This window comes from Saprolegnia parasitica, assembly GCF_000151545.1.
Source record: "Saprolegnia parasitica CBS 223.65 unplaced genomic scaffold supercont2.35, whole genome shotgun sequence".
Taxonomy (NCBI): Eukaryota; Oomycota; class Saprolegniomycetes; order Saprolegniales; family Saprolegniaceae; genus Saprolegnia; species Saprolegnia parasitica.
Window position 1 is genome coordinate 149,408 of NW_012156429.1, and position 25,180 is coordinate 174,587.

At 57.6% G+C, this 25,180-nt stretch overlaps 12 protein-coding genes across 12 annotated transcripts; 6 read left to right on the forward strand and 6 right to left on the reverse strand.

Annotated features, from left to right (window-relative positions):
* Positions 1 to 1,285: 1,285 nt before the first annotated feature.
* On the forward strand, positions 1,286 to 2,029 carry SPRG_07967 (hypothetical protein; the record flags this gene model as incomplete). The annotated part of the gene is made up of 5 exons (XM_012347315.1): positions 1,286 to 1,312; positions 1,339 to 1,433; positions 1,482 to 1,616; positions 1,667 to 1,918; positions 1,957 to 2,029. 5 exons carry the CDS (start codon positions 1,286 to 1,288, stop codon positions 2,027 to 2,029), a joined length of 582 nt encoding a protein of 193 aa, XP_012202705.1.
* Positions 2,030 to 2,099: 70 nt separating this feature from the next.
* SPRG_07968 (hypothetical protein) lies at positions 2,100 to 3,838 on the reverse strand (the record flags this gene model as incomplete). Its single annotated transcript, XM_012347316.1, has 4 exons — positions 2,100 to 2,566; positions 2,621 to 2,951; positions 2,992 to 3,144; positions 3,191 to 3,838. The coding sequence occupies 4 exons, from the start codon at positions 3,836 to 3,838 to the stop codon at positions 2,100 to 2,102; spliced, it is 1,599 nt and encodes a 532-aa protein (XP_012202706.1).
* A 1,062-nt stretch (positions 3,839 to 4,900) lies between these two features.
* SPRG_07969 (hypothetical protein) lies at positions 4,901 to 5,383 on the forward strand (the record flags this gene model as incomplete). Its single annotated transcript, XM_012347317.1, has 2 exons — positions 4,901 to 5,146; positions 5,248 to 5,383. The coding sequence occupies 2 exons, from the start codon at positions 4,901 to 4,903 to the stop codon at positions 5,311 to 5,313; spliced, it is 312 nt and encodes a 103-aa protein (XP_012202707.1). The 3' UTR covers positions 5,314 to 5,383.
* Positions 5,384 to 6,304: 921 nt separating this feature from the next.
* SPRG_07970 (hypothetical protein) lies at positions 6,305 to 6,493 on the forward strand (the record flags this gene model as incomplete). The annotated part of the gene is made up of 2 exons (XM_012347318.1): positions 6,305 to 6,454; positions 6,482 to 6,493. 2 exons carry the CDS (start codon positions 6,305 to 6,307, stop codon positions 6,491 to 6,493), a joined length of 162 nt encoding a protein of 53 aa, XP_012202708.1.
* A 3,147-nt stretch (positions 6,494 to 9,640) lies between these two features.
* SPRG_07971 (hypothetical protein) lies at positions 9,641 to 11,172 on the reverse strand (the record flags this gene model as incomplete). The annotated part of the gene is made up of 6 exons (XM_012347319.1): positions 10,647 to 11,172; positions 10,528 to 10,600; positions 10,287 to 10,473; positions 10,092 to 10,235; positions 9,985 to 10,026; positions 9,641 to 9,937 (listed from the first exon to the last, which is right to left on the reverse strand). Exons 1-6 carry the CDS (start codon positions 11,107 to 11,109, stop codon positions 9,641 to 9,643), a joined length of 1,206 nt encoding a protein of 401 aa, XP_012202709.1. The 5' UTR covers positions 11,110 to 11,172.
* Positions 11,173 to 11,514: 342 nt separating this feature from the next.
* SPRG_07972 (hypothetical protein) lies at positions 11,515 to 14,605 on the reverse strand (the record flags this gene model as incomplete). The annotated part of the gene is made up of 13 exons (XM_012347320.1): positions 11,515 to 11,736; positions 11,782 to 11,826; positions 11,870 to 11,971; positions 12,019 to 12,076; positions 12,202 to 12,257; positions 12,310 to 12,572; positions 12,620 to 12,941; positions 12,989 to 13,090; positions 13,139 to 13,275; positions 13,531 to 13,630; positions 13,674 to 13,767; positions 13,818 to 14,060; positions 14,106 to 14,605. The coding sequence occupies 13 exons, from the start codon at positions 14,603 to 14,605 to the stop codon at positions 11,551 to 11,553; spliced, it is 2,208 nt and encodes a 735-aa protein (XP_012202710.1). The 3' UTR covers positions 11,515 to 11,550.
* A 934-nt stretch (positions 14,606 to 15,539) lies between these two features.
* Positions 15,540 to 16,865, reverse strand: SPRG_07973 (hypothetical protein; the record flags this gene model as incomplete). The annotated part of the gene is made up of 1 exon (XM_012347321.1): positions 15,540 to 16,865. One exon carries the CDS (start codon positions 16,863 to 16,865, stop codon positions 15,540 to 15,542), a length of 1,326 nt encoding a protein of 441 aa, XP_012202711.1.
* A 528-nt stretch (positions 16,866 to 17,393) lies between these two features.
* Positions 17,394 to 17,857, reverse strand: SPRG_07974 (hypothetical protein; the record flags this gene model as incomplete). Its single annotated transcript, XM_012347322.1, has 3 exons — positions 17,394 to 17,450; positions 17,511 to 17,523; positions 17,568 to 17,857. The coding sequence occupies 3 exons, from the start codon at positions 17,855 to 17,857 to the stop codon at positions 17,394 to 17,396; spliced, it is 360 nt and encodes a 119-aa protein (XP_012202712.1).
* A 14-nt stretch (positions 17,858 to 17,871) lies between these two features.
* Positions 17,872 to 18,421, reverse strand: SPRG_07975 (hypothetical protein). Its single transcript, XM_012347323.1, has one exon. It carries the CDS (start codon positions 18,383 to 18,385, stop codon positions 17,972 to 17,974), a length of 414 nt encoding a protein of 137 aa, XP_012202713.1. The 5' UTR covers positions 18,386 to 18,421; the 3' UTR covers positions 17,872 to 17,971.
* Positions 18,422 to 18,777: 356 nt separating this feature from the next.
* On the forward strand, positions 18,778 to 21,295 carry SPRG_07976 (AGC/PKG protein kinase). Its single transcript, XM_012347324.1, has 2 exons — positions 18,778 to 20,961; positions 21,012 to 21,295. The coding sequence occupies exons 1-2, from the start codon at positions 18,783 to 18,785 to the stop codon at positions 21,218 to 21,220; spliced, it is 2,388 nt and encodes a 795-aa protein (XP_012202714.1). The 5' UTR covers positions 18,778 to 18,782; the 3' UTR covers positions 21,221 to 21,295.
* A 267-nt stretch (positions 21,296 to 21,562) lies between these two features.
* Positions 21,563 to 22,776, forward strand: SPRG_07977 (hypothetical protein; the record flags this gene model as incomplete). Its single annotated transcript, XM_012347325.1, has 5 exons — positions 21,563 to 22,059; positions 22,114 to 22,206; positions 22,258 to 22,350; positions 22,397 to 22,575; positions 22,623 to 22,776. Exons 1-5 carry the CDS (start codon positions 21,592 to 21,594, stop codon positions 22,774 to 22,776), a joined length of 987 nt encoding a protein of 328 aa, XP_012202715.1. The 5' UTR covers positions 21,563 to 21,591.
* Positions 22,777 to 24,020: 1,244 nt separating this feature from the next.
* On the forward strand, positions 24,021 to 25,154 carry SPRG_07978 (hypothetical protein; the record flags this gene model as incomplete). The annotated part of the gene is made up of 1 exon (XM_012347326.1): positions 24,021 to 25,154. One exon carries the CDS (start codon positions 24,021 to 24,023, stop codon positions 25,107 to 25,109), a length of 1,089 nt encoding a protein of 362 aa, XP_012202716.1. The 3' UTR covers positions 25,110 to 25,154.
* Between the last annotated feature and the right edge of the window lie 26 nt (positions 25,155 to 25,180).

The following is a 25,180-nucleotide window of genomic DNA, read 5'->3' on the forward strand; positions in this document are numbered from 1 at the left end:
CGGCTCTTCGCAGTACATGACCTGGAACGATTCGCGGTGCTCGTCAATCGCCATGGCGTGGACGATGCGGCCGACCTTGGTCGGGTTCTGCCCATACCGGTGTCGGTCGCTCCGCGGGTCGGCGGCCACAACGTCAAAGATGCCGACAAAGTGGATCGCAATTGGCGTGCAGTGGTTGACCATAATTGCCTCCGTCTTGGTCAGCACTCCGCGCTTCGTTTCGGGCAGCGCGAGGAGCTGGTCCAGCGATCGGGCACTCGTGTTCTTGTGCACAAGCTCGTACTGGTCCCAAAGAATGTCGACCGTGGCCGCACTCTCGGGCGCCGCAAGACCGCACGTATCGATGAATCCAACGAGGGCGCGCACCTCAAACGCGCCGCGGCTAAACCTATTCAACGCATTCGACGTTGTCGCGTTTCAGAATGGTCGTACCCAAAAAGGTACACCTTGTCGCCGGGGACGTAGACCTTGGCGAGGTACTTGTACACGTTGTAGATGATGTCCTTCATGCCCACGGCCAGGAGGCCGCCCGTCAAGTACGACCCCCATGACGTGCCCACGCCGGGAAAGTACTGCTTGATTTGATCGGCAGACGTCGCCGTCGCGTCATAGAGGCGGTGGACGTTGGTGTCTGACTCGGGCGTGTTCCACGTGCCGTCCATGAAGAGGGCGATGCGCTTCGGAGTCGTTGCCGCCATGAGAGCTGGAGATGGCAAAATCAAAAATGAACGTGTGAGGAGGTGGCAACGGTAGTAAAAACAACGGACGGGTCGTGGATATTCGAGTAATCTGGACGCTCGGAGATTGACGGGGGCTTCTAAATTTTACTCGCTTTGCGCCTTTATTGGACACTGCTTAAAACGAGGCGTTGAGCCACGTGCTTTCTCCGGCGTGGTAGCTCGGTTCCTCTTTTCAATGACCGACCATTTGATCAACGATATCCAAAACATCTCGGTTCGCATGCTACGACGTTTGGAGAGGATCACCGACTTGATCGATCAGTGATGTAGCTCTCAAGGACGTGTAATCCATAGAGCCCATGCGGCTGTGATCCTAAGCTTGCATGATGCACGCATGCGCCGTTTTACCCACCACATGCCGAAGATTGCATGCGAGAAGCGGCTGAGAACGCTGGAATCAAATGCAACGGCCACGTTTTCGAAGCCACTATGGCTCGCCACGTCATAAGCTTATTCCCACTATATATACAGTAGTCAAGCTATGTGAAACGGCGCACTCACTTGGAAAGCGTACTTATACGAACGTCAGATTGCACCGCTTCGAGATGGAACGGACGAGCAGCGGCAAGGGGGTGGGCTGCACGAGCCTGTGGCCCAGGACAGCGACGACGTCAAGATCCACAGCCTCGTGGGCCAGGCGCTTGCGAGCGTCCAGCACAAGATCAACATCCATTCGATTCGCAGCCTCTTCAGGTACAGCTGCCTGCCCACCGTTTTCCCCTCACATGGCACGTGTACTAGCTTTATGGGCATTGGCGAGGAGCACCCGTTCTCGGTGCTGCTGCAGGCGCAGCTCGTCGTGCGGCTTCGTCGCAACTTGGAGTACTTCCTCGTCAACTACATCCTCGTGTTTGGCCTCGTCTTCTTCTGCGTGCTGTACGCACCACCACGCACAGGATAGCAACCTGTCTCATGGCCCGTCGTAGGATCTTCCACCCGTTCGCCATGCTGTGCGGCGTGGCGACGCTCGGCGCCTGGGTCACGGTGCTCGTCCAGCGCAAGCAGATCCAGCTGCTGCTCGGGCCCAGCGTCAAGATGATCTACGTGGTCTACGGCCTCGCTGCCGGTCGCCTCGATTTCATGTTCGTCGTCCAACTGACTAACCATGCCTTAGGCACGGCGCTCGTGCTCATCTTTTCGCTGCTGTCGCCGCTACTGCTTGCGACTACAACGCCATTGTCTTGCGCTCCACCATCTCTCATGCGAGCATGTCTAGCGGCGTACACGCCTTGTTGCGCAACACCCCGGCCTCCGACAAGGTCGATGTCGTCCTCGACGACCACCCGTAGTGCTGTAATCGCACGCGACCACAACAGCACTACTTCAAAACGAATGCATTTTACTCCAAAATCCCATCGACTATGCATTGGACGACGCTGGCGCGCCTTTGACCATGCGCACGGTGCGGCCGCGGGCATCGTAGCCCATGCGGCACGTGTGCAGCAGCACGTTCTCGACGAGTGGGATCTTGAACGGGAGGTACGGCAGCGACAAGAGCCCATACAACGTCCGGATCCAAAACATCATGCTCTGGCGCTGCCACGTCATGGCAAGCACGCTCTGCGCCGCGAGCGCGAGGCCCATTGTAAAGCAAAACGCAATCGTCTCGTAGCCGCAGAGCTTCATGAGGTACCCGCCGCGGTCCATGTGCAAGACGTTGCCAAACATGTCTGTGTACGTCGTCTTGGGCGCCGCCGCGTGCTTGGGCGAGAGCACCGTCGCCGACGATGGCCGCTCCGTGTACGGGAGGTAGAAGAACGCGACCCAGACCAGCGCCGTTTGCCAGAGAAAGAAAAGCGTGTTCCACGGCGACAGCATCGGTCCGTCTACTCAACTCACACAGATAAGACCAAGCTATCCGGTCTGGAAGAAGCGAGTACAGAGGTCGCAGAGACCCATGGTGCCGTAGAGCGCACAGGAAATGTACTTGGCGACGCCGAGGGCGGTCGAGCCCAGCCCCAGCGTAAGGAACTGACTGGTCTTGAAACCAATGATAAACTGGCACAGCTGGTGCTCATCCCGCTTGTCCTTGAGGACGAAGAGGAGGCACCACCACGCTTGGCCAATGTACGGGAGCATGCCGAGGATAGTAAAGCTCCACCAGTACGGGTTCTTGAGGCAGCGCCAGATCGACTGGTCGTACGGGAAGAGGTTGTACAAGATGCACGCGCGGGCGTTTGCCCACGACGTCGCCGCGCGCTGCGTGAGCGACTAGCACACGGTAGAGACAAAAAAGGGTAGAGAGGCAAACCGGTACAGCCGACGTCACCTCGCCCCCCGACTCGGACGGGAGGCGCTGGAGAGGCGTCGTCGCCGTCGTTGCAACAAAGAGGTCCTTCGTCTTGCGGAAGAGCTCGACCTTGACGTCCGGTAGAAACTGGTCCACGGCCACATCAATGTTGGTCTATCGCTGCATGAGAAGAGAGGACAGGATAGCGTCGTTCGTGTACCTGGAGGTACAGAGGCATGTCCTTGTCCTTGATCGAGTCCTTGAGGCGCTCGGCAAAGAGGTCGAGTGCGCGCTCGAGGTACCGGCGCACGGCGCGGTGCATCGCGTTCTGCATCCCGCCCTTCGTATCGACCGCCATCTCGAAGAGCTTGTTGCCCATGAGGCTTAGCGTCGACCGGCGGCGCATCGGCGGCAGCACATTGCTACTAGCGCTGTGCGAGAGCGACGCGGCGATCGAGATGGCCTTGAGCACGGTTGCAAGCGGAAACTCGAGCGGGAAGCGCTGCGCGTATCCTTGGGCCTCTTGCGTCAGCTCTTGCAGCGCGTACGCGTCACCTCCGAGAGTCGCCGCTAGGTCGTCCCAGAACAAGTTGACGCGCGCGCGTTCGATGGGCGAGAGCATGCAAGGCTCGTCGCCATGGGCGAGGGTCTCCAGCGCCTCCTCGACGGCGTCGACCGAGATGGACTGGCTCGACAGTCGGAGCGACGGCCGCGCGGGAGCTACCGGAAGAAGCGGCCTCGAAGCATCGTCTGCGCCATGGACGCCATCGTCGTCCTGTGTCTCCATGACGAGGTTGAACATGGCCACGCTGGCCGAGAAGGCGGCGGCGCCGCACGCGACTTGGATCACCCAGCGCTGCCGAAGCATTCCGGCTGTAGAAAGGTGCAATGTCAAAAGATGGTGCTGATGTTAATTTCCATGTCAATACATGGTCATTCTCTAAGCCACAGTGCCAAAATAAGGTATTGTGCGGAACGCGCCAACTTCAAGTTGGTCGATCGTGTGTCATAGGACTGACGCCTGGCGATCTGCTTCTCCAACTCTGACTACTACCAAAGGCATAGAATATCCCTTGCTGCTACATACTACAATACTGGGTCCGTAGACCAAGACAGAAGTCGAATCATACAATTGTAGTCTTCAGGCAGGCCCTTGGGGCAAACTGCAATATCAAAGACCACGGACCAAGTGTAGGTACTGCGGCCTCAGTCCTGGCTCTGGCGCAGAGCCAGACTTCTGTGATAAATCCCACTCTATCCAGGGCCTTTGCCAACTTACTACGTAGTCGTACAGTGGAAGATGGATCTCAAAATGATCTGTAAGAGCGCTCGCAAAGCGTCTGCGGGCGAAGAAGCTTCTTGGTTCTTAGCGCTGTCGACAACATCTTGGGCTGTCGACGACCCACGACTGACGTACTATCCACTCGGACATCGTGGTCAAAATTTCACAGGATAGTTCGTCTATAAACCATGGACGTTGTTGTAGCTGCAGACGTCGGACGATCTCCGCCACCGCGCCGCGTCATGGGCAATGCTATGGAAAGTCGCATAGAATCTCGTCCTTGCTCGCTGAGGCCTCGTCAAATGTGCGGTCCGCAGCGCTGTCCATGGGCGCGTCTGGCTTCCGCGAAGATTCACACAACACAACGTCGGCTCGTCACTGCGACGTCCCGCACCAGCTGTGATCTCAAATTAAAAATTAAAAAACAAATGTCGCGCAACTGCGCGACACAACGCGAGCTTGTTCCGACAGCTCATGATGGCCCATACAAACTACAAGATCGACCACCGACTCGTTGGCCAGATAGAGAAAAAGCAGCATGAGCGTCATCTCGGATTCTACAAGCATGCGCATAATCGAGTCTACAAGGTTTTCTCACTTCCACTTTTGCTCGACGGAACGCACATCTGCCGCCCTACTACTCTCAACATGCCCGCATCGAACCCCTGGACCCTCAGCACGCTTCCCATCATTGGCACGGCCAAGAACGACAAGTCCACATGCCAATCGTGCAAGCAGTGCATTCCCCAAGGCGCCGTGCGCGTCGGCCTCATCTTTCACCACTTGAACGGCTACATCGCCCTCGATTGGCACCACTTGACGTGTTGCGAGACGCCCGCGCAGCTTCCACACATTGAGGGCTACGAGCTCCTGAGCGCCCAGGCCCAAGAGCAGGTCCAGCACTACATAGACCAAGTCACCGTGTCGTGAACGCGACGCGATGTGGACCATCATGCCGACTGCTACAGCACTTTACTGCCTGAACACCGAGGCAGGCGCCAACTACGAGCGCCAGCACCTCAAGCGACACAGAGCTCGAACCAAAAATGCTTCGAGGCTAAAAGTGTCCTCAAGTACCGCCGTAGTTGGTTGCGTTCTCAACGCCGAACTCAGTCAATGAATATACTTGGAATACATTTGAAAGACTATTAACAGTAACAAAATGTGGCGCTGGAGGGTTAAGCGCACTAAAGCAGCTTGTACGCAACGGTAGAGAATCCAAGCAAGGAGAGCAGGTCTCATTCGTGCGAAAGCGAGCATGAACAATGAAAAAACATGCACCGACGTTGATTTACATGACCTTGACGTTATATGCTCTCGGTATCAACCCAATTCCCGAAAATTTGATTCGCGTGGTCGATGTGTCAATTGACCCAGGCGACACGAGCCGCCAGCGCAGCTACAGCGACGTGGCGGCATGCAGTGCGTTGTGAAAGACCGTTCGGAGGAGATTGCACTTTCAAAGGAGCTGTCGATACACCGACGACCAAGTCGATTCCGAGTTTGCAGGTGGCGTCCCGTATCGCGACAGCGGTTGGCCATTTTATGACTTACAATAAAATAAATTGCGTATTAAAATATCCCACGCATCTCCAGTCGCGTGGAGCTTAGGACTAAGATCTAAGACAGCGTAAGACTGACACCTTGGTGTATCCACCGTAGTAGCGTCACCAAGTAAGTGGCTTCCACGCACATACAAATGGCGAGTGCCTTTGGGACGCACGTCCAGCTCTCCATGACATGTCCCGACGTGATACAATTGCCAAGTGTAGCAAAAAGGCGTCCGCAGCTCCTTGATGGCAATTGGTCGCTTTCGTGTGCGGCGCACCCAGTTGGCGAGACTAAGGAGCCGGTCGTCGAATGCGCTTCCAGGCGCCAGCTCCTACGCCTTCTATGACGCAGCAGTAACGCGTATTGGGCCGTGCAGCATCGGCACTTTGCAATTTCAATCGATCCGCCATGACCCAGAATCCATGGACGCTCAACACCCTCCCGGTCATTGGCACGGCGACGACCGACGGCTGCCTCTGCCAAGCCTGCAAGGAGAACATCATGCAAGGCGACATCCGCGTCGGCCTCATCTTCCACCACCTCAACGGCTACATTGCGCTCGACTGGCACCACTTGACGTGCTGCGAGAACCCGTGGCATCTCCCGACGCTCGAGGGCTTTGAACTCCTCAGCGACAATGAGAAAACCGAAGTGCATGCGTTCATCAAGCAGAGCAAGGTCGGGGCATAAACAGCGCGCCATGCTCTCGTGTCTGTATGGTGTCGTCGCTGCTGCCTGTCTGAGCGCGTTGCTCCTTGTCGCGTCCAAAACTTGTTATTTAAACTATGAAACATACTGCATACATGCAAGTGTAGTCTTGAGTCATAGCGTCTCGTGCGGTTGTTGGCCGTGCTTCTCTTCACAATGAGCAACGAGCGCCCCTTTCCGCTACTCGCCCCTCTCCGCTCCTCGCCCCAGAAGCAGCTGTAGCAATAGGTCCGCTCGAGAGTCAAGGCGTCCTGACGGCCAAAAGAAGTGCATCGCAAACGATGCAAAAGGTATCAATTTAATAGGCTTCAGTCGAGACAAGAAGTTGAGGCAAAGACCTTTGATCAGAGTCTATGACTGAAGAAGTCAATCAAGACTCGAGGTGAATCTCTAGAGTCTGGGTGGGATGCGCTCCCACTAGAGACATTGAAGACGGTAGCAAGGGTCAGTCCGGGCTTGAAGCATCCCATGACGAGCAACTGCGCTTGTCAAACCGTTGCACAACCGGCGCAATCGGTCCGCCCTTCGCAGTGTAATGAAGCTGAAGTTGATTCGTACCGCTAGTCAGCGCAGTTTTATCAGAGTTTGTTGTTGTTGAACCGAGTTACATGTATTCAATGCAGTTATAAAGATATGGTGGACTTCCTACTGCGCTCGTGAGGCGTGGCCGGTGCGTCAAGCGAGGAGCGTCTGTGGTCGTGATGCGGGACTGTGCGAGGGACCAGGTAGCGTCAAGGGTACATAAATTGAATTTATGTACCCATGGTAGCGTGCACACCAAGGGTCGTCTTGGAGAGCTACCAGCGACGCATCAAGAGATGGCACCACAGCGCGACGAGCCAAGTGCCGGACATGCAGTTGTGCGATAGTAGCTGCCTGGATCGCGAGCGCAGCAGTGGGGAGTTGCGTAAGCGTCGAGCGGAAGACACGGTTGTTGCGTCCGACCCAAAGACATTACATGTACCAGACGCGAGCGCGTAAGATCGGCCAGAGGGCATGAATGGACGACCTGTGGGCCGATTGCGGCGCGGCGACAGCGTCGCAGAGAAAGCCAGCGACTGACAACGGGAGCCTTATCAGAGTTTGTGGGTTCGGGTAATTTTCGAGCGTCCGGCGGATGCATTTCAAGCATCGAAGTAATTTTGAGTGTACCAGGCGGCGGTGTGGCGGCTTCTTCAAGACATACTCTCAAGAAACACCCTATCTGCTTCCACGCAGTCGTGAATATCACGCAGCTAGATATCGCCTGTGGCCACAAGCTATTTGGCGTGTGATAAAATAGTCGACTTTCCATCCGTCAACGTCGTTTCGTCGAATTCCCGCATCTCCCTGTCTTCTCTCGGCAACGCAGCAGTCGTCTACGGCAGGCAACCGTAGAGACTACTGAATGCTGACTAGGTCGCGAAGAAAATGGTCACACGAGGTATGTGTTCCCGACAAGGCAGAACTCGTTCCTTTCGATAAATGAGCCAGCCCACGGGTGCTACGCATGAGGTTTGCCCTTGTGGGCGACCAAGTGCTATCTATATATCTATCATAAGCCCGACGACAAAAGGTCTGTCTAGTCTGATAGGCCTGGATGAACGGGATCGCTATCTAGGGACCGAACTTGGTGCGCACAAGTCAACCCACGGACGATCTGAAGTGCAGAATTGCTCGTGATAACGTGTGCTAATGGCTCGACTCGGGGCTCAGCGCATGGGGTCAAACGTTCAACGTGGAGCTATTTACTTCGTCGAAAACAGCAATCTCCTTCATCGCTCCGCCATAGCTGGTCTCGATGCCTGCACAGCACTAGTAACTCTAATGATCGTCCAGAACTCGTGCAGCAAACTCCTCCTGGATGTGCTCATTGCTTGGCTACCGGCACCCTGATTGACAATGCTGAGTAGTGAGATGTCCACGTTGTCGCTCTGCTGCTGAAACCACTTCATTCAAATCCGACGCCTTGACGGTGACACGGCGCTTCCTTTGGCGTTCTTGGGTTTAAAATGGTCACAAATAGCTGCATGAGCTATCCAAAGCGGATATGGCCACGGGTTCAAGCAGGAGGCTCTTCATGTACTAGGTCACTGTGATTACGTCGTATAGGCGCGGCTGCTGCGCACGGTTTTCGCGGTTCGCGGGAACTTCAACTTGAAACCGTCGTCCATGCTGGCCGCGTCTTCTCGCTTCACCCTCTCTCTACAGTCAAAAGATTCGGTCGCATACGCTGAGATTCCATCCTTGGCCTTCTCGCAGTTCCATGAACCAGTTTAGAGCGTTGCATCGACGCCGTCGGGTCGCTTCCGACGGTTTGACACGCACGCGACTTCTCTCTGCTTCGATGGCGTCCTGAGCGAAGGTCGAAGTCCAACTTCAAGTCGCTCCTGCGTGGTCTCTACCCTCTCATAAAATACTAGTAAATGGTGTCCCTGCCACCTCTGAATTTGGATTGTGTCGTCACGACAACAGCAAACTCACGTGTCGGTGATGGTCGTCTCGGTTCTCCTGGCCATACGAAAAGGATCTTGGCGTACTTCAATCGCCAAGAAATTTCAGAGCACCGCCTTTTTAGCCAATCCAAGGCGCGTATGCCCATGACACTCGACTTTTGTCCAATCAGGTGGAGGCAGCATCGGCAAGCGTTTCACACCCGAGCGTCGCTTTTTCTACTTTTTTCTATTTCCCATACAAACATCAAGTGCACATTGTCCTTTGCATTAAAATACTACGTGTTCGCTGCGTTCCCGCATTCTCAAATTCCCATCCTTCCGCACAACATGGCATCATCTTCCTCGTCAACCTCGGCGTCGCGATGGAGCTTCCTGCCGTCGACGTACGCCCTCCATGCATGGCTGCCTACCACGACCATTGCCCAAGCGACGCCGACGCCATTCACCAAGGACGCCGACGTCGACGGCTGGGTCTTCCTCGGCAAGGAAACCGACATCAAGAGCTTCACATACGCCGACGTCGCCGCCGGCAAGCGCGAGGAGGTCGTCGACGAGACCAACAAGGACTACGTCTGGCTGCCGACGCTGCCCGACACGACGCGATAAGCGCCGCTCGCTATATAACCCAATTAACTTAACACACCCAGAAAGAGTAAAGACGACTTTATATAAGAAACACACGCGATGGCACGAATCACACCTCGGTGAGGTACGCGGGTGGAAGGTACCGGAGCAGCTTCTCGGGCACAAGGTCCTTGACGTCGGCCGGCGCCGCTTTGTGGAGATCCATGCGCTTGAGGATCTCGCTGTCGTCGTTGATCTCGAACGGCCCGCTAAAGTTGAAGAAGACGTCTTGGCGGTCCTCCGACATCTCGCACTGGATGACCGTGTCCTTGCTCGTGTTGACGAGGATGAACGGCAGCGCAATGCGGCTCTCTGCCGTCGTCGCGTCCGCTTCGTTGCGCCGCACGAGGTTCTTGAGCGCGATTTGCTACGTCGACGAGAATCGTCCTGTTGCATGAAGAGGGCGGGACGTACCTGCAAGAGCAGCTCCTGGAGCTGCTGCTCTTTTGCTCGATGCTCTTGAGCCGCTGCGCTTTCTCCATCTAATGATCCAATTAGTGCAAGCATCAGGCGGGTCGTACGGTAAGGAGCTCGAGGTCTTGCTTGGCGTTCGAGGGCAAGCCGCGCCAGCGAATCTCCTTCTTCTCCTTGGAGATGATGTCCATGGCCATGAGCACGTTGAGTGCGTCGTAGACGCGGCGGCGGATGTTTTTCTCGTCGTACACCTAGGCGTTGCGTGCGTGGGATGGAAATGGAAGCGGAGATGAAGCGTCTACCGAGTCGGACGGTCGCATCGTCACAAACTCGTGCACGAGTTCGTCTGCCACTTCGTTGTACGACGTCACGTGCTTCTCTTCGACCTTTTGGCACACCTTCATGCTAAAGTGACGCAGGCCCTTGCTGCCCTTCTCCGAGACCGCGCTCGTAGCACTGGCGCGCGGTGTCTTCTTCTTCTTGGGCGTGCTACGCCAGGCCATGATAGGCGATATGATGGACAGCAAGTATCGAGAGATGTACGGCGTTGGGAATGGCAGCGACGGCATCGACGCATCGGCCTTCTTGAGCGGCAGAAACGACTGGTTCATCGAATCTACGCGCCGTCACGTCACGTCCATGCACCATGCTGCAACGCGTACCCCACTCGCGCTTGAGGTCGCGGAACTGGCCGTCCTTGAGGAGACCGGCGTCGGTGGCCATTTTCTCGAGGCCTTGCACCTTCATCAAGTTGATAAAGTCGTCGTGCAGGCTGCGCGGCGTCGCCGAGGGCTCGACGCTGGCCGCCGCCGCGACACAAGTGCTTGCCGGCACCGCGTCCGCCTTGGTCTCTTCGTCATCGTCGTCCTCATCGTCGTCCTCATTCTCCTCGTCGTTGTCGTCGTTCTGCACGGGCTGCGGTAGGCTGCGCTTGGGCGCCGCTCGAGCCGGTTTGGCCTGCGCCACCGGCGTCACCGCCCGAGCAGGCTTGGTCTGAGCCACCGGTGTCACCGCCTGCGGCGCGAGCTTCGCCGACGCGGTTGCCTTGCGCGTCTTCTCAAGCGCCGGCGCCGAGACGAACTTCTCGGCCACGTCGACCGTCTTCTTTGCGCGTCCTGGGGCCATGGATGGTCGGTCGCTCGCGGCAATCTTACTGAGCTCACGCGAGCGTATTGCAGGTCTCCGGATACGCATGTCGTATCCGTATACACGGGATGTACGACGTATGAGACCGTTGCCGTACCGACTACAGTGGCCAAGTCACACAGTGGCCGCCACTAAATTCGGCATGGATGCCACTTCTAAGGTGCGATCGACGTCGCCAGGCTACTAGAACGCACCTTCGATATCACTCGAGCGAGTAGCACTGGCATGCCGTATGCAGCACAGCAACTGCCACCGTAGCACGCACGTCAACAAGAGCTTTCTCCACTGCTATGCCACACACCACGTCTTCAAGGTGGCATTATATGCCGAGTTTAGCCACGACCAATGTACGTGTACGGCTTCCCGTACATAAAAGTACGAGCTGGCAATGTACCTCGAGCCCCAGCTCTGCCACGATGCTCACGCCGACCCACTGTCCTTGCCATCATCCGCAGCGTCGTCCTTGCCCTCGCCCGCGTCTTTGGCGTCAGCTTGAGCTACCGATTTCTTGGGCGACGGCGGGCTAAACGACTGAAGTGACGGAAGGATGTCGAAGCGGAAGCCCGACACGTCCAAGGGCATGTGGCCATCGTGGTTTTCTCGTCGCTACGCCATCCATGACTCTATTGCGAAGGCGCTCGATCTGCGTACCGCAAGGGCTTCCATGCGCGACTCCAGAAAGCGAGCCATGGGCGCCTATGCGCATGCCATAAAGCCATCGCAGGCGGTGCCATGGTACTTTGGTAAACGCGTAGGCGTAGTGCAGCGCCGAGTTGCCAGCCATGTCTTGAGCGTTCTCGTCGTGCTGAGGATGCTCGACGAGAACGGTAGCGAGTGCGACCTAGGCCATCATCGTCACGGCGAGTGGTCCATACGTCGACCACGCACGCTGCCCGAGATCGCGGCGAGCATGAGCGGTGTCACGCCAAAGTCGTCGGCCAAGTGGCTGGCTCGTCAAGACCTCAAACGCCAACACAATTGATGTCAAATGAACGTGCAAAGGATATCGAGCGTTGCATGGGAGCGTTGCAGAGCGCATGCAGGACGCGCAAGTAGCGTCTCTCGATCAACCGGCGCTGGGACTCGCTGACGTCCTTGGCCTTGCAGCGACGAAGAAACCCATCGACCTGCGAGTGTTTCCGTTGCATCCAGCATCATCGCATTGCAATCGCCGCGTACCGCAAGGTGAAGAGCGTTGCGCCCGCAACGAGGCGTCACAAGGTCCAACGCTGCCGGCTCGTTCGCAAGCCAAAGCTGCACTGCGTCCAGTCGACCGTCGCTCGAGGCGATCCAGCCGCTTTGATCCATGGCCTTCTTCGTCTTGGCATCGCGGGCGATCATGAGCGGTGTCCGTCCTTGCGTGTCTAGCGCGCGCCGCATGCGCTGGGCGTCACAGTCCCAGGCGCCCAAGTAGCGCACAATAGGAATCTGCCCCGCCTTGGCTACAACCTCGGTGAGCCTTCAAATACATCGAGGTAGCCACACTGACCGGCGATGTGGAGTGCATTTTGCTTTCGCTTGCAGACGGCGGCAACATCGCAGCCATCGACGTCGTTGGTGAAACACCGGACGACGTCGAGAGCACCATGGAGCGCAGCAGCATGCAGCGGCGTACAGCCGCGGTCGTCGCGTGCGTTGACGTTGGCACCGAATTGCAAGAGAAGGCGGACGCTAGGAAGGCACCCGGCTGCCGCGGCTACGTGCAGCGGTGTCCTCTTCGCATTGGAGACCGCATCCACGTCGATCGTGTCGCACATGAGTAGTTGCCCGAGCATGTCGGGACCGTCCTCGGACGCGTTCTGCGCCGCATGCTACCGAGGGACGCTGCCAGCGAGCGATCGATGTAGTGCAGTCGTACGTGGAGCGGGGTCCACCCGTTGGCATCCGCTGCATTCACATCGTGTGTTGGATGCTGCGCGAGCGCCATCTCGAGAGCATTGACTGTCCCTTTCCCGGCAATCTGCAGCACCATGACCACTTTTAACAAGGGAAGACGTCACATACATACCTTGTGCAAGGGAGTTTGCAGCAGCGAGCCCGAGAGAGCAATGTTAGTCGCGTCGTCCTCAGCGTGGTCGGCGAGGTAGATGGCGGCGCGGGAGCGATCAGACGACACATCCAGGCCTTCGAGCCCTGCGAGCACATCTAGTGAAATACGCGTCGTCGTCATGTTGCACAACTGCGACACGGACGCTGGCGAATGGCTTTGGAGGGCGCGGCAGCCAAGACCGTGCGGACCGTCTCTGGCAAATACGAACGCCCACAACCAAGACGAACGCACGCAGAAATCACGTCCCGCTGGCCACGTCGAGCTGCATAGCCCAGTGGTACTTGCCCCGACGTGTCTAGAAATCAAAAAAGTAGCAGGGATGCTTTCGTCTCCAGTTGCATGTATTGTACCCGATACATCGAGCTGTGGCAAGTGCGATGCGAATAGTTGCGCGAGCCGCGGCTCAGCGCGCAGCAGCGGCGGCCACACGTTGACGCGGTTCCACGCGGCCTACGTCGCACCATCGGAAGGTGTTAGGAATGGAGGAGCTTACATGGTGGAGCACCGAGCAGCCACACGCATCCAGCGGCAAGAGCAGCTCGAGAAGCCTCGAGGCCCGTTTGCTCGGCTCGTCCTTGGTCGCGTCGCTACGCCATGTCTCATTCTTTCTGCTGTGCCCGCATGATGGCTGCCACACCGCACATAACGAAGCAGGGCCTCGGCCGCGTCGGTCGACGGCTGCATCAAGGCAATCTGCAGAGGCGTGCGCTCGTAGACGATGTCTTTGACAAAAACGAGGTGCCCAAGCGACATGCGAGCCAGTTGCGCTCGTAGCGATGCATCATCGCCGGAAACGATCGCTTGCAAAAGCGGATGCTCCGAGGCCGAGGCACGCAGGAAGGAAAGACTGGCGGCTTGAGCTGTACTACGCGGCTGCCTCCTAGCGCACTGTCTATGAGGAGTAGCGTGCGTCGTAAACGCAAACTTGATCGTCGGAGACGGGTCTGGCGACTCGGCCGTATATATAGGTCGGTGCTCGACTTTTGCATCGGACGCATCGTTTGCATTGCTGTCGTTGTGCTTGGCTTCCTCGACGTCGTCCGACGACGACTCGGAGAGTTCGCACTTGCTCTGAGCAGCACGGCTATTGTCGCTGTCACTCGACGCGTCGGTCGCTGCCTTGGCCTCGGCGCACGACGGGCCTTTCTGTGCTGGCGTTTCCTCTTCGGCGTCCGACGTCTTGGGTGCCGCCAAGGTCGCGTACTTGTTGAGTGAGGACGCTGTTGGGCTGCGCGAGGCTTCTCTCTGCGCGAAGGACGCCAGTGCTGACGGCTGGACGGCGCTGAGAAGCTTCTTTGGCGACTCGGGTTGGCCAAAGGTTCCACTGAGCGCAGGCATTTGAAGCGTTGCGAGCTTCGGTGGGCTGGACGGACCGCCAAGAGGCAGTTTGCTGCTGCCCAGCGGCTTGAGTGGGCTTAGACTCATCGCGTCGTTTCGCGAGCTCGAATCGAATCTCCGATCTTTCGACAGGACAACAGGACAGCACGCGGTGTGTTAGTACATGTAGATGATGTCTGCGACTACACTATACACGACGCGTTACTGGAGCTGCGAGGCAAAGAGGCGCGGCCAGAACTGCAAGGTACATTATTTATAGGCGACGGCTGCATAGACGAGAAAGGCGAGAGCCAGAAGACCTGCCACACACTACCCACAGCCACTTAAAAGCGGGGCTCCATACAGGGCATGCGTATTTGACTCTATAACATTAAACTAAAAATATCAATCTATCAAGTAGAATACATTTGGTCAGGGTGAATTCGAACTTCATTTACACCTCTCAGATACCGTTTAAAGATATCGTAGACCGCGTGAATAACTGTCCGTGGCTCGTGGCTGGGCGTGAAAACGCTCTCTGGATACGCCGCTGTACAAGATTTGAATAACAACGAAGTAAAAAGTGCAATAGTCGGTGTGAATTCGAACTTCATTTACACCTCTCAGATACCGTTTAAAGATATCGTAGACCGCGTGAATAACTGTCCGTGGCTGAACTGGAGGATCATTTTGTCGATGATTGCGGCCGTCGTGATGTCCGGTGCGACCCACGCGAGCTGGTACAAGAGGATACGCAGACCGCTTGCAATATGATGGCCTTGCCGGCCAAGGTCGTCGACTTGTGTCGCCAGAGGAGCAACCGGTCACGCCAAAAGTCCATTGGTTGTGGCTGGGCGTGAAAATGTAGATTGGTTTTGCCGCCGTTTGAAATGTGAGTATGGAGTGAAGTTATCAAAGTGGAAACGGTCGCAATGATATTTTTACAACACGTATGATTCTAGCTATTGGATTATGACACACAAAGTGATGGAGGGAAGTGTAGTGTTGGGGCGAGAGGGGTGGATGACGCAACATTGACCACCTACTGAGGAGAATAGTACATGTACGGCGTCATGGTGTCGCGGGGCGAGTCGTAGGGACGAGGCGAGCGCACGGCGTCCATGGCGGGTCGACCAAAGTAGACGAGCGGCGTCGGCGGTGGCTCCAAGAGCGCGGCCTGCGATCGAAAGCACTGGAGCTCCGACTCCATGTTGGCCATCGTGACGAGTGCTGTCGTCAGCTCATGAAGCACCTCTGCGTACTTGCGCTGGATGACCGTGGTCGCGCTTTCGACCGCCGCAACGTACGTCGTGTCGCTGTAGGGCAAGGTGCCATTCCACAGCGACCACATCTGACCGAAAGCCTTGGCCTCGGCGTCGCTGGCGTCCGAGAGACGGTAAATCAAATCGTCGCGGGCCGTCAGCTCTGCCGCCAAATAGTCGACTTGCTCCACCAAACCGTCGTTGTCGCGGTGGCTGAGAGCCAGCTCTTCCGAGAGACGGTCGACCTCCTTGGCCAGTCGCGCGTTCTCAGCCACAATGTCGCGCTCAAGGCTAAGGCGTCGTGGCGCCGGCTTCTTGTCGGGACTTTCCAGCGGCCTGCGGGTGTCGTTCGGGCTCGGCGACTTGGGATCGAGGCGGAGTGGCAGACAGGCCGACGCCGCGTCGGTCTTGGTCACAAACTTGAAGAGCGCCCGGACTCTGGCCATGCCAACATGGGTCTTGAAGAGGTGCTCGGCGCTCGGGTACGTCCACGCTGTCTCAATGCAACCAACGGCGTCGCGCAGCTTGGTCGTGAGCGCTGCGACGTCGTCATAGTACGGCTCCAGAAGGACGGCAAAGTGATCAGCGCCAACGAGATGGCAATGCACCGGGCATGGCGACGCTGTGCTGATCTGTCGGTTCGAGAGCACGTAGCCTCGTTGGACGTTATGGAGCGTCTCGAAATGCTCGAGGTTGATGACATGGGCGGCAAAGTCACGGCCCAGCGGGACGTAGACCATGAGCACGTCGTGCGTTGCGGCGTACATGTTGTCGGCGTCATACAAGCGGCCAATGTGGTCCACGCCGTACTCTTCCACGACCAGCGACGTCGGCTTGGATGCAGCGTGCGCAAGCATCGTCCGGCACTCGGCCTTGATCGCGCGCTGCGCCGACGAGTCGTCGGGCGTGTCGAGGACAGGCCGAGGTGCCGTCGTGAGCGCCCGAAACAAATGCATGACGCATGTGTTTTCCATCTCCGGTGGCGAGAGGAAGGCCACGATCTCGCGGTGCGTGATGACCTTGAGCAGCGTCGCCGTGAAGAGGCGGCGCTCGCCGCTGCCGCCGGCGCGGACGACGTCCTGCAGCTTGCTATAGACCTTGGGCATGGCAAACCGGTGAATGCAACCTGAGGCAGCAGTCGCCAGTGGCGCTGCAGCCTGTATAAACCTCGGGTAAACGCAGCGAGCCAAGCCAGCACCGGCGGCCGTCAGAAGCCCATGTCTGTACAGGTGCCAGCAGTTGTCCGGATAAAGAGTCTTGAGGGGCGTGCATTTAGCCGATATCGAGTCTTATCAGTAAAATACTCTCAAAGTCGATAGCTGTGCGTGAGCAATCATGAAAGGTATGCATTCCAAGAGCCTTTTCCAGACCCCATACAGTGTCTCCAAAGACAGTGTGTAGCATACACTGTGTTTGGATACTCGGGAGCGATCACAGGACACATCCAGGACTTCGAGCCCTGCGAAATACGCGTCGTGGTCAAGTTATTATAGCACTGCAGCGATACGGACGCTGACGAATGGCTTTGGAGGGTGCGGCGGCCAAGACCGTGCGGACCGTCTCTGGCAAATACGAGCGCCAACAGCCAAGACGAACGCACTACCGCTCACAGCCAAGACGCACGCACGCAGAAATCACATCCCGCTGACCGCGTCGGGCTGCGTAGCCCAGTGGTACTTGCCCCGACGTGTCTAGAAATCAACACAGTTGCCAGTATGCTGCGTTCGTCTCCAGTGCATGTATTATTGTACCCAATACATCGAGCTGCGGCAAGTGCGATGCGAGTAGTTGCGCGAGTCGCGGCGCACGACGGGCCCTTCTGCGCTGGCGTTTCCTCTTCGACGTCCGACGTCTTGGGTGCCGCCAAGGTCGCGTACTTGTTGAGTGACGACGCTGCTGGGCTGCGCGAGGCTTCTCTCTGCGCGAAGGACGCCAGCGCTGACGGCTGCACGGCGCTGAGGAGCTTCTTTGGCGACTCGGGTTGGCCAAAGGTTCCACTGAGCGCAGGACTTTGAAGCGTTGCGAGCTTCGGTGGGCTGGACGGCACGCCAAGAGGCAGTTTGCTGCTGCCCAGCGGCGTGAGTGGGGTCAGACTCATCGCGTCGTTTCGCGAGCTCGAATCGAATCTCCGATCTTTCGACAGGACAACAGGACAGCACGCGGTGTGTTAGTACATGTAGATAATGACTGCGACTACACTATACGCGGTGCGTCACTGGAGCTGCGAGGCAAAGAGGCGCGGCCAGAACTGCCAGGTATAGGCGACGGCCGCATAGACGAGAAAGGCGAGGGCCAAAAAACCCGCCGCACGCGGTAGCCACAGCCGCAGCTGCTGCAGTCGATGACGCCGCTCGAGCCGCTGCCAGCGAATCTGCAGCTGGAGTTGCTCGACGGCGTGTTTGAGGCGCCGCTGCTTTACAGTATCTTCTTGCTTGGTGAGTTTGAGCGTCACGTCGGCGAGCTCGAGCTCGAGCGCGACGCAGCGCTTCTTGGCCTCAAGGAGCTCGTGCTGGAGCTCGACTTGGCGCTGCGCGATCGGGTCTGTGGGCACGCGGGGCTTCCCGAGCACGTTGTTGACGACGGCGACGACGACCTGGAGCGCGCCTGAGACGAAGGCCACTTCCATCTTCTCGCCTTGATTTGGAAACTCTATTGAGCGCCGTATCTTTCTCTGGATTCGGCACATCGCCTCGGATTCGGCATGTATGACATACATTCCTTTTCGATTCGGCAGATACCGAAACGGCAGAAACGGCGCCACCGTGATGAGCGCGGTTTGATGGGCATCACTCAGAGTGCACTCTGGAAGGCTGTGTTGCAGATAGAGCTGTGACACGAGTACTAGCAGTAGCCTCACACTCTCGCAAGACAACAACTGCGCAAGACACGTATCCATCACCCACTGGCGGCGACTGCAACCCGGTCGTAGCTATTAATACGCGTGGGGTGTTGGTTGCCGCCTTTCCACGAGGTGTTTCGAAACCTCAAGGCGTCTTTTGGCGCCTCATTTTTTCTTTGGCGCCATGGCCCACCAGTTCTCTGCCCCGCCTGCGCCGCTTCAGGCCAAGGTCAAGCAGCTCAGCGTGAGCGACGACGGCATCGGCGTGCGGCAGCCCGCCCCCGTCTCGCCAGCGTCCGAGGCTCGGGGCGTGCGCCGTGCACCGATTAACGACCCGTCCGTCGAGCCCGACGACCATCGGCTCGCGCATCCTGCGACGGTGATTCCGAAATCGCCCGAAACCAAGACCGTCATCATGAAGGCGCTCAAAGGGCACTACCTGTTCAGCTCGCTCGACGACTCGGAGATCCTCGATATCATGAACGCGATGAGCAACGTGCAGCACCCCGCGGGTGCCGACATCATCGTGCAAGGCACGCCCGGGAATGTCTTTTACATCCTCGAGAGCGGCGCGTGCGCGATCCTCGTCAACAACGAGGTCGTCGGGCAGTACGCCTCGGGCGACGCATTTGGCGAGCTTGCACTGCTCTACAACAGTCCGCGTGCGGCGACCATCAAAGCACTCGCGCCTTGCAGCCTCTGGACCGTCGACCGTACGTCGTTCCGCAAGATCCTTGCAACGACGGCCTCGACGATGCAGCTGTCGCGTGTCCAGTTTCTCCAAAATGTCGATCTGCTCCAGCGCCTTAGCAACAACCAGCTTCAGAAGGTGGCAGCGGCCATGAAGCTCGAGACGTTTGCGGATGGCAGCTACATCATTCGCCAGGGCGAGGAAGGTCACCTCTTCTACATTGTTGTCGAAGGCACGGTGCTCTGCACGACGACGACCCTCAACGATGGCGAGAAGCCACTCATGAGCCTCACGAAAGGGCAGTACTTTGGCGAGATGGCACTCATGCTCAACGAGCCGCGCCAAGCCAACTGCATCGCAAAGGGCAAAGTCGCCTGCTATGTACTCGGTCGCAACGAGTTTACGCAGCTCCTTGGACCGCTCCGCTCACTCCTCGACCGTCAAATGCGCATCCGCGTCCTTCGCTCGGTGCCGCTGCTCAACTACCTCACGGACGACGAGCTCGACCTCCTTGCGCACGCCCTCCGCGTCGTGTCGTACGAGGACAAAGAGCAGATCCTCCGCCAAGGCGACGCCGGCGACACCTTTTACATCATTTCCGACGGCAAAGTGAGCGTCCAGAAGACCGGCATCGAGATTATGCAGCTTCGGTCCGGTGAGTTCTTTGGCGAGCGCGCACTCTTGTCCAAGGAGCCACGGGCTGCCGACTGCTTTGCAACCGGTCACGTCGAGTGCCTCTGTCTTGACCGGAGCGCGTTCGAGCGGCTACTCGGAAAGCTCGAGCACATTCTGACACGTGAGACGAAGCGCCAGCAGCTCATGCAAGAAGCTGTGCTCCAGACGAAGACGCCGTCGCACCCGTCCACGGTGCAGACCAAGAAGTATGCACTTGGCGACTTTGAAAAGATTCAGACGATCGGAACTGGCACGTTTGGCCGCGTGCTCATGGTCAAGCACAAGGCGACGGGCAAGACGTTCGCGCTCAAGTGCATGCTCAAGGTCAACATCGTCGAGACGCACCAGCAGCGGAACGTCCTCCATGAGAAGAGCATCATCAACGAGTGTGAGCACCCGTTTGTTCTCAAGCTCTACGAGACGTTTACGGACGCTGACCAGCTCTACATGCTGCTTGAGCTGGTCCAAGGCGGCGAGCTCTGGAGCTTGCTCTACGAAAAAGCCTACCACGTTCCCAAGGGTATCTGCGGCGCATTTGACATTCCATCGGCGCGCTTCTACATTGCGAATGTGGTCGAAGTGTTTCGGTACCTCCAGACACTTGGCGTTGCATACCGCGACTTGAAGCCCGAGAACCTCATGATCGACGACAAGGGCTATCTCAAGATGGTCGACTTTGGTTTTGCCAAGCACATTCCGTTCTACAAGGGCAGCCAGCTCTGCGAGCGCAGCTTTACGCTGTGCGGCACGCCCGAGTACCTCGCGCCCGAACTCGTTCTCAACAAGGGCCATGGCAAGTCGGTCGACTACTGGGCGCTCGGTTGCCTCATTTACGAACTCCTCGCGGGCCGCACGCCATTCCAGCACCAAGAGCAGCAAAAGATCTTTGAAAAGATCATCCACGCCAAAGCGTCGCTCAAGTTCCACCCCAAGTTTGACCCGCTCGCGCAGGACCTCGTGACCAAGCTCCTCGAGCCCAACCCGGGTCTTCGCCTCGGTAAGCGCCACGAAAATTCGTGTTGTGGGATCGTCAACGTCGTATATTAGGCTCTTTGGCCGGCGGCATGATGGAGGTCGTCAACCATCCGTGGTTTGCGAACGCCAACTTTGACTGGAAGGCGCTCGTTGCCAAGAGCATGAAGGCGCCGTATGTCCCGACCATCAAAAGCGGCGTCGACGTCTCCAACTTTGACCGGTGCTCCGAAGGCTCGTCGATCCCCAAGTACACGGGGGAGGAGTTTTTTGAGAACTTCTAACTGCGTCCTTCGCAGCTGCTCGCATGCACCCACGTGTCGCTGCCGATATATCAAATCAATTCAATGTCTCTTTGTTTGCTTGCTGTGTACCGTGTACCACAAGAGCAGGAAGCAACGCACAAGGTCACGCGACCGACGCCGCCCGCTGGTATGTCGAGTGACAAAGCACATGTCGACTCGCTACATAGGTATTGATGCAGCTAGGTTTGCTCAACGATCAAAGATCTTAGTTGGCGGCACTTGAAAAGGTCGAGGCGTTTCGGATATCAGCCATCTCGCGCTATGGTTGTGCCACGTCAGATTGCCGATCGCGTCCGGTAACCGGCGACACAATTCCGGATACGCGTCGCGATCTTGAACGGACGACAGCGATGGCGTGCACCTTTGGCCCGTCGCACTGCTTCCATGAGACGTCGATGCTCATGGTCTGTGCCTATGTCTACCTCGGCGCGGCCTTCTTCGCCGGCTACATCCATCTGCGCCGGGCGTACCTCCGCGAGCATGGCCACAACACGATCTTGGTGCCCGTGCGCCGCGTCCGGTTCTTCCCGCTACTGCTCCTGGTCGCGTTTGGGGCGCGCGCTGCGTGGTTCATCTTGCTGGACGTACATGCGATGCAAGTCGCAGAGAGCAGCAGCGGCGACAATGGGCGCTATCGCAACGTGGTCGTCTATGTACCGCTCCTCGACATGACGGTCGACGTCTACCCGCTCGGCGTCTTGAGCTGGAACAAGCTCGCGACGCTCTTGTACGTCTCTGCCTTTACGCTCCTCGTGCAATTTTGGGCCGATATGCTGCACCACACCAACAGCACGCATGACAAGTCGTCGCGCACACCAGTACTACAGATCTTCCCGACCACCGACCATGGACCATGGAGCGAGGCTGACTAGGTGCAGCGCGCCCGCCCGTCGCGTCAGCGCAACGTGCTCGTGATTGCCAACGTGTGGATGTACGCAGTGGAGATCGCGCTCTTGCTCGTCAAGGTACTATTCTTGGGTCGGCTCGCAGTTATTGTGATGTTCAATCTGTGAAAGACGTTCTACCCGGATCAGAGCGAGTCGACATGGTACATGAACTCGGACGGGTGGTGCACCGCCTTCTTCTTCTGCGGCCTCGCCGGCGCGCTCGTACGTCCGAGCTCCTGCCGCTCGACGAGCCGATCGTTGCGATTAGGGCTATGACGCCTTCCGACTGCGCCAGTTCTTTGATGCGCAAGAGCATTCCCGCGTCGCGACCTACGTCGCCGAGCGCGTGACGGTGCTAGGCCTTCTCTGCGCTGGCCTCTTCTTCCTCCGCGCCATTTTATTCCTATCGACGCCCGTCGCGTCCTTCCAGGCAACGGCAACGCCGTGGTAGGGGCGCGCGGTGTTGAACAGGATGAGGATCGTTCGCTTCCTAGGCTCTTCTACGCGATACCCGAGTTGCTTCCAGGAGGCCTCGTTCTCGCCCTCATGCGCGTCAAACACGACAGTAGTAGCAGCAGCTATGGAAAAGACCTCTCGCCAACCGAGCGCACGCCGCTGGTCTCGCCCGAGAACATGCTCTCGGTCTAACCACCACCAAGTGCCACGATCGTCCAAGCTAGGGCAGAGGACAATTTACAATGATACTGACGCTGCACACCTCTGCATGTGAACACGTAGAAGCGAATTCCCCTTGAAACAACGCCTTGAGCCGCGCAAGAGTAAGAAAATGTCTTGTCTCGTATCTCTAAATCGGTCCTCGACTTCTGGCTGGCACCATCTCATTTCGTCGCTATTGCTTGCGATAGCGCGTCGCCACGAGGGTCCCCTGCGCTCGATCGATGGGCTGCGTCGCTCGACAGGCGGCAAAAATGATTTTTATCGTTTTGATTTGTGTGCCAAGTTGGTCCAGCTTGGAATCTCGAGGTTCGATTTGTATGGGGATGGCGCCTTGCCACTTTTCTTCAAAGCGTGCTTCCTTCTTGAAGGTTCAAGAACTTGGTATTGGTTGCACGACCTCCTGGGAAGCTTCTCCTCTTCGCGCCGACACATCAATGGCTGCCATCTCCTTCAACAAAAACCGAGTCGTCCCACGAACGTCCAGCACATACAAACACCAAGTGCACCTGCCCCATTGACTTGGCATCCTCCGATTCGCTGCCACAGTACGATGTCCATCATCTTGGTTTTTGTATGCCGCTGCCGTGGACTGGGCCCATTGCTTCAAGTTTCGGTACGTCCGAATTCGGCCCAAGCAAAGACACGGTGACGTTATGACCACACGAGTATGACGCGACACCGCTCTAGCTCGCGTACTCGCCCATAGCAACACTGCCTTGTGCTTACAGGACCCTCAGTATTGCCGCCGCATAGCCACGACATCGACCTCTCCTCGGTGCGCGCAGCTCAAGTGTCGTCCGATTGACCAGCATGTGCTGTCCTCAATCCGTGATCTAAACACACGCAACCTATACTTGTCTTTGGTATGCACAACTAAGAAAGCCTCTGATGCGCATCTCGCATTGCACAGACAGATGCTAAACGAAGCGAAATCTACGCGATTCTATTGCGGCATCGGCAGCGTTCATCGTGCTTTGATAGGTGTACACCTATGAATTTTGGCAGGATCGGTGCGTCTCCGCATCGCGCACGCCTCCAACGGTACCCTTGATATATGTTCTGGCCGAAAGTTGCGTGTGGTCAGCGTATCCACGCTCTTTTGATCAGAACTAGGACATGTCCTAGATTCGAGCAGATTCCAGGTCGAATCTCGGTTTTCTCCGTGGACGACCGACGCGACGTGGCAGTCATTTCCAAAGCAGCGACGACCGACGATGGCGCCCAACGACCGCCGCAGCTCGCCGCCGAACGAGCTCACGCCGCTCTGCGCGTCGCCCGAAGTGCAGACGATCCTCGTCGTCAACGACAACATGCGCACCAACATCAACGGCGTCGTGACCATGTTCAACAACATCGAGGGCCTCGCCGAGCGCGACGGCTTTCGCCTCGTGTACCTCAACCCGAGCGAGTTCCCGCACTTCGACTGTCCTGGGTACCCGGACATCAAGATGTCGCTGCCCATCGGCTTTGACGACAAGGTCGCCAGAATCGCCCCCGACTACATTCACATTGCGACCGAGGGGCCGTTGGGCCTCGCGACGCGCATCTACTGCGACCGCCGCAACATCAAGTACAACTCGGGCTACCACACCAAGATCCCCGAGTACATCAACGTCATGTACGGCGTGCCCGAGAGCTTTGGGTACGCGTACCTCCGCTGGTTCCACCGCAACTCGGCGCGCGTCCTCACCACGACGTCGAGCATGGTCCACGAGCTCGAGCACCACGGGTTTTACAACCACATCAAGCCCATGACGTTTGGCGTCGACCGGCGCATCTTTCGAAGCGCGCTGCGCAGGACGGACTTTCTCGGGCTGCGCCGCCCGATTTTGCTCAGTGTCGGGCGCGTCAGCAAGGAGAAAGGGCTCGACGACTTTTGCAATCTAGCGTACCCTGGCACCAAGATTGTGGTCGGCGACGGCGCGTACCGCAAGGAGCTGCAGCACAAGCACCCCGACATCGTCTTTACCGGCTTTCAGAAAGGCAACGCGCTGGCCGAGTACTATGCCAACGCCGACGTGCTCGTGTTTCCGTCGCGCACCGACACCTTTGGCGTCGTCATCATCGAAGCGCTTGCGGTCGGGACGCCCGTCGCCGCCTACAACGTGACGGGCCCCAAAGACATTTTGGAGCATGGCGTCACCGGCATCATGGGCGACGACCTCCGCGCCAACGTCGACGCGTGCTTGACCCTCGACCGGCGCCAGGTCGAAGACGCGAGCGCCGGCTGGTCATGGGAGAATTGCTGGCAGATCTTTCGCCGCCACCTCATCAAGCGCGACCACCAAATGGTCCTCTACTAGCGTCTCCCTCTCCGTTGTGTCTCTGTGTGTTTGATCCTTAAATCCACTCGTTGTTTTGTTTCGTTCAAGTA

Bases quoted from the DNA above. Each gene is read 5' to 3' on its own strand.
- SPRG_07975 (XM_012347323.1), bottom strand. From the start codon at position 18,385: ATGGAAGTGGCCTTCGTCTCAGGCGCGCTCCAGGTCGTCGTCGCCGTC.
- SPRG_07976 (XM_012347324.1), top strand. From the start codon at position 18,783: ATGGCCCACCAGTTCTCTGCCCCGCCTGCGCCGCTTCAGGCCAAGGTC. The intron at 20,962-21,011 runs GTAAGCGCCACG...GTCGTATATTAG, and splicing joins CAACCCGGGTCTTCGCCTCG to GCTCTTTGGCCGGCGGCATG.